The sequence below is a fragment of the Eubalaena glacialis genome, chromosome 13 (genome assembly GCF_028564815.1).
Source record: "Eubalaena glacialis isolate mEubGla1 chromosome 13, mEubGla1.1.hap2.+ XY, whole genome shotgun sequence".
Taxonomy (NCBI): Eukaryota; Metazoa; Chordata; class Mammalia; order Artiodactyla; family Balaenidae; genus Eubalaena; species Eubalaena glacialis.
The window spans coordinates 72,938,169-72,953,527 of record NC_083728.1 but is presented as its reverse complement, the minus strand read 5'-3'; the positions used below and the strand labels follow the sequence as shown (position 1 = coordinate 72,953,527).

The 15,359-nt window shown below is 44.7% G+C and overlaps 1 protein-coding gene across 2 annotated transcripts in view; it reads right to left on the bottom strand.

Moving 5' to 3' along the window:
* Positions 1-15,359, bottom strand: part of EEF2K (eukaryotic elongation factor 2 kinase) — a 63,622-nt gene that overhangs the window by 35,100 nt on the left and 13,163 nt on the right. For both annotated transcript variants that reach the window (XM_061208395.1, XM_061208396.1), the window contains exon 2: positions 14,684-14,996. In XM_061208395.1, the coding sequence (XP_061064378.1) occupies positions 14,684-14,920 (237 nt within the window). In that variant the 5' untranslated portion in view covers positions 14,921-14,996. The remainder of the gene's footprint in view (positions 1-14,683; positions 14,997-15,359) is intronic.

The following is a 15,359-nucleotide window of genomic DNA, read 5'->3' as shown; positions in this document are numbered from 1 at the left end:
GTGCTGCCCGAAAACATGTCCCCAAACGTTCAAACCCTGTTAAGAACAGGACTTCAAGGGTACTAACTGGGAAAGATGACCAAGGCATGTTATGGAGAGAACATGCTGATTCTCAACAGTATCATAGTACGACCCCATTTTTTTGTTTTAAGAAGCTCATTTGGGACTTCCCTGGTGGTCCAGTGGCTAAGACTCCACGCTCCCAATGCAGGAGGCCCAGGTTCGATCCCTGGTCAGGGAGCTAGATCCCACATGTCACAACTAAGAGTTCACGTGCCGCAACAAAGATCCCGAGTGCCGCAACGAAGATCCGCACAGCCAAATAAATAAATAAATAAATATTTAAAAAAAAAAAAAAAAAAGAGCTCATTTTATTGCTTTTATAATCCCAAGGTGGACTCCTTTCTTGTCCCCTCCAAACACTCCGACTCTCACACTGGGTAGCAATACCCTCTCCATCTTTTCCTGTAGAGCTTGAACTTTTGCCCAACAGCCTCTACAGAATCAGTGAGACCAAAACTCCCTTCCAGGCCACAGGCCTGAGCCACAGGGAGGGTCTGGATGGTGAGCTGGCTACTGTCTGGGCCTGGTAGATTCCAGACCTCCCCACCCCCCAATGGCATCCCTCAGCCTCCTGGACCAGCTCTTAGGAGCTCTTCCACGGACTTGGGTCCAAACAGGACAGCTCCCAGCGCATGCCCCCGGCCTAGGCTCCATCACTGGGAGCCTGCTCAGAGGAGATGAGGCACACACACACATGCACGCACACGGCCCAGGGCTCCCTTACTGGGGCTTTCTAATCTCTGCAAAGTCTAAAAATGAAGCCTGTAATTTTTTCCTTCCTATTTGGAGCTAATTCATGCTTAATGAAAACACTTGGAAAATACAGAAGACAAAGAACATTCAAATCTGCCACATGCCGTCCACCAGAGCAACTATCATCAATGTTTTGGACTAGTTCTTTTCCAGATCCCTTACGTGCATTTTTAAATAAAATTGGAATCACACTGCAAATATAACTTACAGCCTTTCAGGAGAGTGGGTCAATGGGACTTGGTTCTTTATTTAGTGATCTTGATTTTTTTCCCTGATTCCAAATGTTTGATCTGCTTATTACAAAAAAGTACAAGTACTACAGAATTCTGAATTAGAAAGCAGCAGTCCTTTCTAACCTCTATTCCTCTGAAAACCTCAGCTGACAGTTGATTTAGATATTCTGCAGGTTTCCTCTTATGCATTTGTTAACACACACATGAATTTAAGAGCACTGGGACAGTATTCTGTTCTGCATCTTACGTTTCTCCACTTAACACAGGATCCTGGACCCAGCCTTTCCATGTCAAACGTACAGACAGGCTGGGTCGACCTCGTTTCCCTTCCATGGTTGTAGGATATACAATTGTATAAATGTACCTTAAGCTGTTTCTCAGACCTCAGTTGATGGCTATTTAGATTCTCTCTAATAATCCCTCGTATAAACAGTGCTGAAGGGACCATCCTCGTATCTAAATCTCTGTGCACTTGTGCAAGAGCTCAGTAGGACATACTTCTTGGAAGTGTAATCACTGGATCACATTTAAAGTTTAGAAATTTGCAGTTCTCCTCCAAAAAGATTCTCCTAGGTTACACTCCAAGAAGCAAAGAACAAATCACTCAAATTTTTTGACACAAACATCACAACATGAATTTACAAGTTAGCTGTAACAGCTGTGTTAACAATCCACTGCATGGGTTTATCATTATTGACTTAACTGTTCACCTGTGGTTCTCCACAGTGAGACTCTGAGCTTGTCACTGCCTTTTCCCTGTTATACATAACCCTGCAGCAGACATGTTTACGACTAAAGCAGTTGCTGGATTTCTGTACTTTAAAAAAGTGCCACAGTCCCCTCTTGTATTCCAGCTGCTGTGAGTGGCAGGGATGGCCTTCTGACCCCGACCTGTCAAGGAGCCCGCTGAGTTCTGAGTAATCAGCAGGCCGCCCTTCTGAGCATGTCTGTACAAGCGCCCTGTTCTCTGCCTGAGACACACGACTTTCTCAATGTACCTCTCTCAACCGGTGACTAAGACGCGCCCTAAGCAACCAAAGACAGGGCCCCCCATTCAATGAGGATTATCGACAGAATTTACCTGCTGGCTGGATGCTATGGCAGCAACCAAAAAAAACAGTCAAGGAAAAAAGTATTTCAGAATTAGAGGGCGTGTTATTTCACAGGCTCAGAATTACTTTTACAAACCCAGAAAAAAAATCAAGCCACGCCTTACTGGCAATAGGTGGGTTTAATGCAACTGACTTTTTTTTAAAGCACAATATAAAAAGGCCTGTACTAAGATTCAGTTCCCTCAGCTCTGGTTCCGGCCCACTGCTGACCAACTCGGGGAACCTCTATTTCCTCATTTACAAAAGACAATGAAGAATATTTTGACTACTGGTGGTCAACTTCTTTCCTGTCCCCACCCGTGGGGTAGACAGGCTCCCACTAGAAATAGTGGCTCACTGAGCATGCAGTGCTCATTACAGGTGAACAACCTCAGCTAAGCTGAAATCACTGGTACTATTTTACCCATCAGGTTAGGAAAAACAGGTGGTTACGGAGGACTGGGAAGTGAGTGCTCTCAGACACTGTGAGGAGAGTGGAAGCAGGTACTGCCACCTTTGAGGGCCATCTGGTTATGCCAGATGGTTGGCCAGCAGTTATGAACCTTCTTCACTGACTTCTGACCCAGCCATGCTGATCACCTACCCAGGTGTGCCCACGTAAGCCAGCCCAAAGACGGTCGGTGCTCATGACGCTATGTAACAGGCAAGCATTACAAACAACCTGCCAGCCCACAGGGGGATGATTAGGTACACTTGGCATACTTGTATGCAGCCGTTAAAAAGATGATGGTACTGATATGGGCAATCTCTAAGGCCTACTGTTTGGGGGTAAAAAGCAAGGTGCTGAATAAAGCAAACAGCGTGACACCATTTACTGGTGGAGGAAACCCACAAATCAGTACTATAGATTTCTTAGACTCACAGACAGAGATCAGACCTGTGGTTGCCAAAGGGCTGGGGGGGTAGAGGGATGGAATGGGAGATTGGGGTTGGTAGATGCAAACTATTACATTTAGAATGGATAAACAACAAGGTCCTACTGTATAGCACAGGGAACTATATCCAATCTCCTGGGATAAACCATAATGGAAAAGAATATAAGAAGAATGTCTATATGTGTGTAACTGAGTCACTTTCCTGTACAGCAGACATTGGCACAGCATTGTAAATCAACTCTACTTCAATAAATATATATATGAAAAAAATACCATAGATTTCTAAGGATATGTGTGTCTGTAGATATATGCATAAATGTACATTTATATATAAATGCATCTTAAAAGGTCTGAAAATTTTACAGCACAGGAAATATAGCCAATATGTATAATGACTTTATTTTATTTATTTATTTATTTTTGGCTGCGTTGGGTCTTCGTTGCTGTGCGCGGGCTTTCTCTAGTTGCAGCGAGCGGAGGCTACTCTTCGTTGCGGTGCACGGGCTTCTCATTGCGGTGGCTTCTCCTGTTGCAGAGCATGGGCTCTAGGTGCACGGGCTTCAGTAGTTGTGGCATGCGGGCTCTAGAGCGCAGGCTCAGTAGTTGTGGCGCCTGGGCTTAGTTGCTCCGCAGCATGTGGGATCTTCCCAGACCAGGGCTCGAACCTGTGTCCCCTGCATTGCAGGCGGATTCCTAACCACTGCTCCACCAGAGAAGCCCCTATAATGATTTTAAATGGAGTATAATCTATAAAAATACTGAATCACTATGTTCTACACCTGAAACTAATATAATGTTGTAAATCAGCTATACTTCAATAAAAATTAAAGATAAAAATAAATTTAAAAGGTCTGAAAAGTGATTAGTCAAAACTGACACAATGGTTATCTCTGGGAATAGAAGAGGATAAGAGGCTGATCAAGGTGACTTCAGCTTCATCTACACTGTCTTCATTTTTTTACTATGAGAATGTCTTCAGGCATTGCATGTGTAAGTCAATGCTATTAAACAAAGATCACTGGGTTAGATGACCTTAAGGCCCTGACAGCTCTAACATTCTCTAGTTTCAAAGAGCCTAAAACTCAGGTGAGTGGACTAATTATTCTTACATAAAACAGGGGCCTAGGGGGTTTCACAAAGAGGAAAACATAATCCTGGGAAGAGAACAGAATGGCTTTGGTTCCTCAGAGCCTGAGAGTATAAAATAAAACTAAATAAATAATTAATTAATAATAATAGTAAATTTCCTGAAATATGCCAGGAGTGAGACCAGATGTGTGGCTAATGTGTTTGCAATCTCTTTGGCACATATGATGTTATCAGCTACTGCTGCCGTTTTTTTTTTGTTTGTTTGTTTTTTTTTTTTTTTTTTTTTTATTTTTAGAATGACTTTATTAATACTTTGAAAATATGATGTACTATATTTAATAATTTCTATATTATTGAATACTTAAATTGTTTCTAGCTTTTTATATTAAATTTGCTGTAATGAACATCTGGAAATAAATCTTCATGAGTATCTCAATTTTATATACCATAAGATATATACTTCTTAAAATTTCTAGTTGAAGAATTTGAATATTTTAAAGACTCTTGACAATTATCACCAGATTGCCCACCAAGAAAGTTGTAACATTTCTGCTCCCACCAACAGCATATTAAAATGCAAGTCCTACCCATCCCTGGAATTATCTTTTAAACCAAAACCAAATTAAAACAAGACTTCACTAATTTAAGAGGTATAATTTTACTTTCCCATTTTTTTTATTATTAATGAGATTGAACATTTTTTACTTTATTGGAGATTTTTGTATATTTTGAAACTTGTCCAAATCTATATTCATTTTATTCTACTGTTCGCCTCTGTCTTATCTTCTGTATCCTTTTATTTTGCAAATATTGTTGCAAACATTCTTTTATGTACCTTTTAAATTGTATTTATAGTGGTTTTTTTTTACATACCTTTTAAATTGTATTTATAGTGTTGGCATTTTATGTGGCCAGATGTGGCCATATTTCCTTTTTTGGTCCTGCCTATTTACTAGCACTCTCCACCCTGAGATTAGATAACCAGTCACCTTTATTCTTTTTTAAAATTGTTTTGTGCTTTTACTTTTTACAATGTAATCTTTAATCTATATAGAAATTGAGTATACTGTAAAGTGAGGCACTAACTTTATTTTTTCCAAATGGTTAACCAGTTACTAGAGAATCATTGACTGAATAATCCTTCATTTCCCCATTGCTTTGTCTCCAGAATATCTATTTTATTCTGCAGATCTCTTAATAAACATATACACGAGTACTACACAGTTTGAAATACTATTGCTCTATGAGCAATCAGGTGCTCTGTCTATCTTGCTCACCACTGTATACCTAGAACCTAGCGTAGTGCCTGGAACTGAATAGTCACTCAATAACTGTTTGAATTATGAATGAAGTGAAGGTTACTGTTATGCAAAAGTGGGAAGTGGAAGCAGACACCCTCTGGAATGGATATGCTCCAAGTCAGGACTTGTGTGTAGGTGACTGTTAGGCCACCAGGCCTGGGGCATCCTATATATTCTGAAATACTCTGAGACAAGGAAACAGATAACAAATAGACATTCCTTCCCAGGAAGCTTGAGATAATGGTGGAAAAAGCTTTCTCAAAGAGAAAGATATTACAGTCTCCATCACCTGCTAGTCAACCTTGCTACTTGGGAGACACTGTGACAAAGTGAATCTCATGTTTCTTTAAAGGTTGCAGGAAGCTGTTGCCGTTTCTCAACATTCTTGTGTCCACTTCTCTTCCTCATGAGGCCTAACTCCTGTACATAATGCCTGATAATTTCATTGGGCCTCAATGTCATTATGCTGAGCTCCAGGGGTTGCATCTAGATTTCCAAACTGGAAGGCCTTGTCTTCATCAGCTCATCCCATAGTCGGCGCCAAATGGCCTGAGTGGAGAGGCCTTTCTTGAGGGCAGTTTCCTCAATCCTCTCCAAGTAATATATATTGAGCAGAGGTAAGATGCTTTGAAGTATTGGGCCTGGGAGGGTCCACACCCCGCTTTCCAGAACCCCCATATGGGCGCTCACCGCCCGCCCGCACAGCTCGAACAGGGCGGGGGGAGCGCTGGGGCCCGAGGCCGAGCTCTTCGCTGGCGCCGCCTCCCGGGACGTGGCCTCCATGGTCGTTGCCGCCGCTACCTCCCAGAACCAGCAACTCCGGGCGCGCCAGGCCTCGGGCGCCGCCATCTTGGGGAGGTGCGCGAGCCCGAGAGACCTGCTGCCGTTTTTATATCACTATTCTTATTACTACTATCACAGCAATCAAAGCCTCCGGATCTTACATGAAGAAGCATCCAGTAGCTCCTTGAAGCTTCCTTTTTTTTAAAAATTAATTTTATTTATTTTTATTTTTGGCTGCGTTGGGTCTGCGTTGCTGCGCGCAGGCTTTCTCTGGTTGCAGCGAGCAGGGCCTACTCTTCGTTGAGGTGCGCGGGCTTCTCATTGCAGTGGCTTCTCTTATTGCGGAGCACGGGCTCTAGGCGTGCAGGCTTCAGTAGTTGTGGCATGCAGGCTCAGTAGCTGTGGCATGCGGGCTCTAGAGCGCAGGCTCAGTAGTTGCGGCGCACGGGCTTAGTTGCTCCGCGGCATGTGGGATCTTCCTGGGCTAGGGCTCGAACCCGTGTCCCCTGCATTGGCAGGTGGATTCTTAACCACTGCGCCACCAGGGAAGCCCGAAGCTTCCTTCTTGAAACATCAACTGTCACATTCAGTAAGCAGATGTTATAAAATATGTTTTCCCCATCATCACTTCTGTAGATTTTAAGAACTATAGCCCTAAGTCAGCCTTACTTACCCCTCCTGACCGACAGTAAAGGGCTTAAACCACAGCCAAGGACAAGTAAAAGAAGTGGGAAGAAGTGGGGATGCACAGTCACGCTCTGGGATGGAAAGAGGTCACATCAGTGTGTGGCTGCCCCACTCTGGGCCACATGCATTTAGAGGTTTCGTGCAATTTCCATGGAACCCAGCACTGAATATAATAGCAAAAACCTGGAAACTTCCTAAGGATCCCACAAAAGGAAATACTTAAAGAAACTGTGGCATATCTATACAACGGGCTGCCATGGGGCCACTAAAAAAATGATGGACTAGATCCACATTTACTGATGTGGAAAGATATGCACCATTTCTTGATTGCTGAGGAAAAACTGGTTATTAGAGAGCATATATAGCAAAATCCTGTTATTGTAAGGAGAAGTCCTTGTTTATTTAGTCGTGTCTGTATTTATACGGAAATACACACTAGGACCTTAACAGCAATTGTATCTGCACTTTCAAAGTTGTCTTCTGCAAGGAGCATACATTACTTCTATAAGCAATAAAACAAATAATTATAAAGGAAACAAAGTTAAAAATCCTCAAGAAATCTCTCTCTGTTGAAAACAGTAGCTGCAGCTCATCCTCCCTGACCAGTGGGATTCGGAGTCATGGCTAGAGAGGACGGGAAGAGAAGGATGCGAACAATAACCAGCAAAGCAATAACATTCCCTAGGATGACAAAGCGCCCCGTCTCCTGGAAGTCTTTCCTCAGACAGCATCCTGGCCGGCACCTCATGGTAACCTGGCCAAGGACGGACAGGCAGGTAGGATAGTTCCCAGTCCACTGACGAGGTACCCAAGGCTCAGAGAGTGAGGAGGTGATTTGCCTTCAGACCTACAGCAACCATGAAATGGAAGACCCAGGACTCAAGAATGTGGACCGGGGCTTCCCTGGTGGCGCAGTGGTTGAGAATCTGCCTGCCAATGCAGGGGACACGGGTTTGAGCCCTGGTCTGGGAAGATCCCACATGCCGCGGAGCGACTAAGCCCGTGAGCCACAATTGCTGAGCCTGCGCATCTGGAGCCTGTGCTCCGCAACGGGAGGGGCCACGATAGTGAGAGGCCCGCGCACCGCGATGAAGAGTGGCCCCCACTTGCCGCAACTAGAGAAAGCCCGCGCACAGAAACGAAGACCCAACACAGCCATAAATAAATAAATAAATAAATAAAATTAAAAAAAAAAAAAAAAAAAGAATGTGGACCAAACACAGAGTTACCATATGACCCAGCAATTCCACTCCCAAGTACCTACCTAACAGAAAGGAAAACATGGTCACACAAAGACTTGTGTAGCATTATTCAAAACAGCCAAAAGGGAGAAACAACCCAAATGTGCATCAACTGATGGATAAACAAAATTGGTATATCCATCATCAATAGAAAGGAATGAAGTACTGACACACACTTCAACATGGATGTGCCTTGAAAACACTATGCTAAGTGAAAGAAGCCAGACACAAAAGGCCACATATTGTATAATTCTATTTACATGAACTGTCTGGAGGAGGCAAATCCATAGATACTGAAAACAACGTTAGTGGGTACTAGGGTCTGGATGGGATGGGGATACTGGGGGGTGGTGGCTAAGAGGTATGGGGCTTCCTTTAGGGTAATGAAAATGAGCTAAAACTGGCTGTGGTGATGTGGATGCATAATTTTATGAATATACTAAAAGCTATTGAATTGTACATTTTAAATGGCTAAATTGTATGGTATGTAAATTATATTTCAATAAAGCTGCTCAAAATTTACAAAATAAAATTAAAGAAGGGGGACCCCTGTTAATGAATATCCAGCATATTCCATAAAGGACCACATGCTTCATAAAGATGAGTCCCTCCAGCCAGGCTTGACTCTCTTCAGCCTCCTCCTGTTTTCCAGACACCAGGTCACTGATGGCTTCCTGCCCAATGCCAGAAGCAACATCTTTTTCCTTCATCTGTCCAGCAGGCCCTTATTTTGCTGGAGGTCCAAAGCTTTTTGGACCCAGGACACCTAAGCTTCTCTTTCCCATTCTGCATTCCCAGAGCACTGGGCAAAGTACCAAAATGGTCACCACCTCTGCGTATGCACAGAGTTTCCTGTGGTCAGTGGGCAGGGGCAGAAGCCCAAAGCTGCCAGGCTGGGGTTTCCCGGGCTCAGGTGGGCAGGGATGCCTCTTTTCCCAGTGAGTCATCAGACGCTCATCCACTTCATTCTGGGGTGACTGCTGTACTTTGACCAAGCTGTTAGAGCCACACTGGGCAGGTTGAAAGTATCAGTTTAATCACCAAAGTCTACCAAGAAGGGCGTGGGAAGCAGGCGTGCCCATGCATCATGGAAGCACCAATGCCGGTGCAACCTCTTTGAAGGGCAATGGGCAATGCTCAGCCAAGTTTTAAACCCACAAACATTTCGCTCCAGCCATTCTACCTCTGGGGATTTACCTGGCAGTCACACCCCCGAGTGGGCACCAGGACACACGCACATGTAAGAGACACACATAAGAGATGCTTATGGAAGCGGTTTGTGGTAGCAAAAGACTGGAAACGACCTTCACACCCACCCATGAGGAACTGGCTAAATATATTACAGTGCTTCCAGATAATGCCATGATATTCGGCCATTAGAAAAACAAAACAAAATAAGCAAGACAACATACTGCACTCATGCAGCATCAAGCAATTAAGATCTCAGAGCCTCAGTTTTACTGTCTGTCAAAACACCAATCCTCATAGGACTGCTGTGCAGATTCAATGAGTTGATATGAGTAAAACATGTAGAGCGGGCCTGCCTGATCCACAGTGCCAGTTCTATAAGTTCTAGCTGATGTCAGTTCATATGTGCCAATACGGGAAGACAGCACAGGAGTGCAAAACAGGTTTGCGGTAAACTAACATTTCTGCGAAAAAGAAAAGGAAGAGAGTCACATACGTACATATGCTTATACTCACAAGGAACGTTTCTGGAAGGACATCCCCCAGGGAAACAGGGATCAGGGGTGGGAGGATTACTTTTCACTGTTTACCATTTGTACAGGTTGAATTCTTTCTACCGTGTAGGTATATTACTTACATATTATAAAATACATGTATTTTAAAGTTTGTTTAGATATGTGTATAGATTTATTGCAGCACTGTTTGTAACAGGAAAAAAAGGAAACAACCCAAGTGTCCCTCAAGAGGGGGAACTGGCTAGGGATTTCCCTGGTGGTCCAGCGGTTAAGACTCCACTCCCAATGCAGGCGGCCCAGGTTCGATCCCTGGTCAGGGAACTAGATCCCACATGCCGCAACAAAGATCCCAGGTGCTGCAACTAAGACTCGGTGCAGCCAAATAAATAATTTTTTTTTTTTTTAAAAAGAGGGGGACTGGCTAGATAAACCCATGTACATCTTGTGATGGAATACAACTTAATTCACTTAAAGAACAGGTGATCTATATGTGCTAATAGGAATGATCCCCAAGATATTCTCAGACCAGGAAAACAATTCTTTTAAATAAAATTTTCCACTTTATTAAAAAATTGAAAACATATGCTTATTCTAGAAAATGTAGACATGGCACAGAAGTAGAAAAAAAATGATCCTATCCAAACACAATCCCTGTTGGCGTGTTGATGTACTTCCTTTTAGGGTTTTGTTCTGTGTGTGTGTGTGTGTGTGTGTGCATGTGTGTGTATTTACAGAGCTAAAATCATACTCTAAATTCTGCTCTTTAAAATTAACTCCAGAGCAGAAGCACTTTCCCACGTTATGATAAACTGTATAAACATCCTCTGGTTGGCTGCCTGATATTCTACCCAGGGGGCGGCCCCCTGCACGATTCTGCCACCATCCCCCTGGGAACTCAGGCAAAACGCCCTGGCCTTGACAGTGACAAACTCAACAGTTCACAATACACGCCTGGTACCTGCCAGGGTGGCGCCACCTTGGAGGAATGCCAGGTAGCCATTTTGGTTAAACAACTCAGTTGCCATGTCGACAGTAAATGAAAAAACACTTTCAGTTTGTTGAGTGCCAGGGAGAGTGAGGTCTGGAAAACTGAGCTGCCATCTCCCTCTGAAGTCACCACTGGCAACAAGAACCCCATAGAGCCTCCCTTCGATCACCTAGGACAGTGGGCAGCCAAGAGCTACATCTCGTCCTTCAACAGCCCTTCCTCTGAGTACAGGGAATGAAGTGCGATGGGACACAGCCCCTAGCCTTGAGGTCAGGGGCTGACTCATAAACAGAATGACATTCAAGAATGACAGATGCACAGAAAGTTCTGCTATGAGCCCCAAGGAATGCCAAGGCGATAGCCAGGGCAGGGCGTCTAGGGGGGCTGAACAATCATTTTAACAGACCCAAATGAAAGAGGTTTCAGGAAGAGGCGTGAAAAGAGAAGCCTGCTGCAGGAGCGGGGAGAGGTGCGGGGCCCCTGTGGACCATGAGCTACCATCGTCAGTGAGGATTTTGAACTTTCTCTTGCAGAATCGATGAGTTTTAAAGACAGCCAATTATTTTACAAATTTATTCATTTATTTATTTATTTTTGGCCGCGTTGGGTCTTCGTTGCGGTGCGCGGGCTTCTCATTGCGGCACCTTCTCTTGTTGCAGAGCACTGGCTCTAGGCGTGTGGGCTTCAGTAGTTGCGGCTCGTGGGCTCTAGAGCACAGGCTCAGTAGTTGTGGCGCACGGGCTCAGCTGCTCCGCAGCATGTGGGATCCTCCCGGACCAAGGCTCGAACCCGTGTCCCCTGCATTGGCAGGCGGATTCCCAACCACTGCGCCACCAGGCAAGCCCAAGGACAGCAAATTACTGATGTTTGTTTAGGGGAGGGGTGGTTACCTGGCTGTGTTGCTTTATTTTTCTTCTTCTAAAAACATCCTTTTGCACACAGAAGGAATACACACGTGTAGTTCTAAAAGTTCCAATGTTTAAAAATATATACCATGTAGATAATCAAAGTCCCCCTTAACGCCACCCTCTCCCCCAGAGAGAATCGCCATTAACCGTTGGATGCAAATTCCTTCTTTTTCTCGTTAGTAATTTTTAAATTGTTTTATAACATTCTATGAGTTTTTGCTATGCAAATACTAATACATGTATATCTATGTTTTTTGATACAAGTGGGATCATATTTCAACTTGCTTTTTTACTTCACAGCACATAAAAATAAAAATAGCTAACTTTTGTTTGTCCTTATTATGGACCAGCACTATCCCAAGAGCTTTTCATGGATTTTGTTTTCTCCCCACAAAAAATATATCTTGTGTATATCTTGGCACTGTTTTGAAGTCAATTCACATAGAAACATTTTTGTTTTAATGTAAATACAGCATTCTGTTAGGACCATGGTCTATAATTAAACAGGTCCCTCTCAATGGAACTTTTGAGCTGTTTCCATTTTTTCTTTATTACAAACAATACTGCAAAGCACATCTTTGAATATGTAAATCTGAACACTTGTACAAATGTTTTGTTACTTGTTCTCAACTGAGGGCAGTACCCCCTCATGCGAGCTTTGCAAATATACAGTGGGGAACATTTTGGGTTGTCATAATGAATAGGGGAGAATATGGCATTTAGTGAGCAGGGGTCAGACATGCTGAATGCCCTACAACATAAGGGACAGTCCCACCAAATAAAGAATTGTCCCCACCTGAAACTAATGTAATAGTCTATGTTAATTATAACTGAGGTATAAGTATTTTTTACTTTAATAACTATTGTCAAATGATCCACAGTGGTTTCTGTTTTATGTAAATACCGACTATCTGTCCCTATCTGTCCTTTAGCAAGATAGCACCCAATGAAGTGAGCTCAGCACTCATCCCTCTCCTCACTGATTCCAAATAAAGCACCTGCTGTGTGCACGGCACTGGGGATGAATGTTGAGCAGGCCACAGGGTCCTGCCCTCACGAAGCTCACGTCCTAAGCCAGACCTACAGACAAACTTCCCTTTGCTGGATCACTCCGTCCGTGTTTCCTTTAAAGGATTTACCATACTGAGTTTTGTGGTCAGAGACTGTGTCCACCCCTCCCTGTCTGAGACCCTCCAGCTCCTGGACCCACTCGATGTTTGCCAAAAGGCCAAACCAGGCTCATGGCTCCTCTGAACAGGCAGCTGTGGGTGGAGCCCTTCTGAGGGGTCTGCCCCACTAGGAGGCCTCCAGGATCCTCCTTCTCTGGAAGCAGCCCCCGTTCTGTGATCCCCGGCGCCCCACCATGCCGTGCCCTGGCCAGAGGTGACTGGACCAGAGACAGAGGACGCCTGACTCGGGCTGGGCCAAGCAGATAGATTTTCTCCACTTACAGCTGGGATGGAAGAAGGTCAGATCTGTCTTTGCATGTGGCTCCGTCTGTAACGAGGGGACCCTGGGGCTGGGGGGGTCCATTTTCCCACTGTGTAGACTGAGGTGCAGAGAAGAATAAAGAATAGGCAAAGAGAGTTGAGGAATGAGACAGAGAAAGACAGTCCTGTGGCCTTCCAGCTTCCTGGATCTGTCCCCTGAGAGGCCAGACATTGTTTCTGCCCCTGGGTCTCAAGAAACACTTCTTGACTGCTAGAATAAATTTCCTTTCTTTTTTCACTTGAGCTAGCATGAGTTGGTTTGGGTTTCACAAGCTCTGACCCCTCCAGCCCCCTCTGGCACCTGGATCCCCTCACATGTGGTACGCGAGGCTGCAGGGACCCCGTGTTTCCGCGAGCCTTCCTGACTTACTGGAACAGACAGGAGCGCCGGGCTGCTCCCCTGTCTTCCCACGCTGCCCTGTGCGGGGCAGAGTGTGTGTTTCAGAAGCCGTCTTAGGACAGGAAAGCAGGGCAAGCCGCAACCTGACCCTTCAGGGGCCCCCCAACCTCAGAGGGGACCCACAGGCCTACTTTTGGAGCTGCCTGCCCAAGAGACCTAAGCTAGAACTCTGACTTGAAAGGAAAAATATACAACTGTCTGAGACCTAGAATTACTAATTTTCTAAAAACAGATTAATTCTGCAGTTAGAGAAGAATGACTTCAATTTCAAATCCCAAAGTGGTAATAGGCATTTTGGTCACAGTACAAACTGATACTTACTGTTTGTGAGGATTAAATTAAATAAGGATAACAGTACTGCATTAAAAATTTTTTTTCACCACCAGTTATTATACAAAAGTCCAATAACGTTCACCTTTCTCCCTCTTCTCTATACCAGCTTTGCCATGGTATGAACACAAATTCCTAACAAAATAAGTCCCCTCTTCCTCAGTCCAGAAGAAGGATGCCCAACTCTAAGCAGTGGCTCTTTTGACCACAACCAACATGAAAAACTACATTTTACATCCTTTCTCTAGACCCGCATACACACAAGTGCAGGGATGAAATAAAAATACTTCACAACCGCTATCTCGGAGAACCTGGTCATCAACAACCAATTTGGTCACTGCGTGTGAGTTTGTAAATGTGTGTGTATGTGTCCCTAAAATATCTTTACAACTGTCAGTGCTCTCTGATATTTTTTCCCCCTCCCTCCTCCCTCTCCAATATTTTCTAGTCTATTCTGTTCTGTTCTGGGTCTTAAAAAATTGGCCAAGGTTTCCACAACCCACTAGTGGGTCCAGAGCAGCTATTTGTAAAACACTGCTGTAAAGTAATGAAACTTATATTAAAACAACCAAATCTTCCCAGCTTAACAGGCATAGCCTCAGATCCAGAATTTACGCACTGGCGAGAGTTTGGAAACAACCTCAACCAGCGACCCCAACCTCCCATCCCTACGGCAGGTGAGCTGGGCAGGGGGGAGGGGGGAGGGGGGAAGGGGGGAACCACTCACCTTGAAATGGAAGGAGATGGCCGGGGACCCGCTGGAGCCGTAGCGCTCGCTTTTGGCTAGGTTGCTGTAGTAGTTATTAACCTTGGAATTAACATTCTGGTGTGCCCCCGGGTCCTCAGTGATGGGGCAGATGAAGTAACCCTCCTCACCATCGCTGTCTGCATCTGAATCACCAGCCCGGGAGGTCGGGCCGCCATCCACGCCTTCCAGGCGGAAGATGAGGTCTTCCTCTGCCATGTTCCCGGGACGCCCGTCTTACCCAAGGGCTGGACGGCACAGCCAGAGTTACTGGGCAAATGCAGCAGTGAGGGTCCTGCAAGGAAGCAAGAGAATGGGTGCTGGGGTCCAGGGGCTGAGAGCTTGCAGGGCACCTCACCCCGAATGCCCCTGGCACAGAAGGAGCAGGCACCCTCAGAGTGAAAACTACTGCTACCTTTAGGGGAGACACAGGCAGGCAGTGTCTAGGAACATTTTAAATGTACAAACCCCTCCACCCAGTAATTCCACTTTGAAGAACTCAGCACTTGAAACAGAAAATAAATGCTTCTTAAGCCACAAGGCTGATCTTTTTAGAACATAAATTAGATCAAATCATTTCTCTGCTTGACACCTTCCAGCAGCTTCTCTTCACATTCTTAACAAAATCCAAACGCCTTTTAAGGCTACCAGGCCTGTG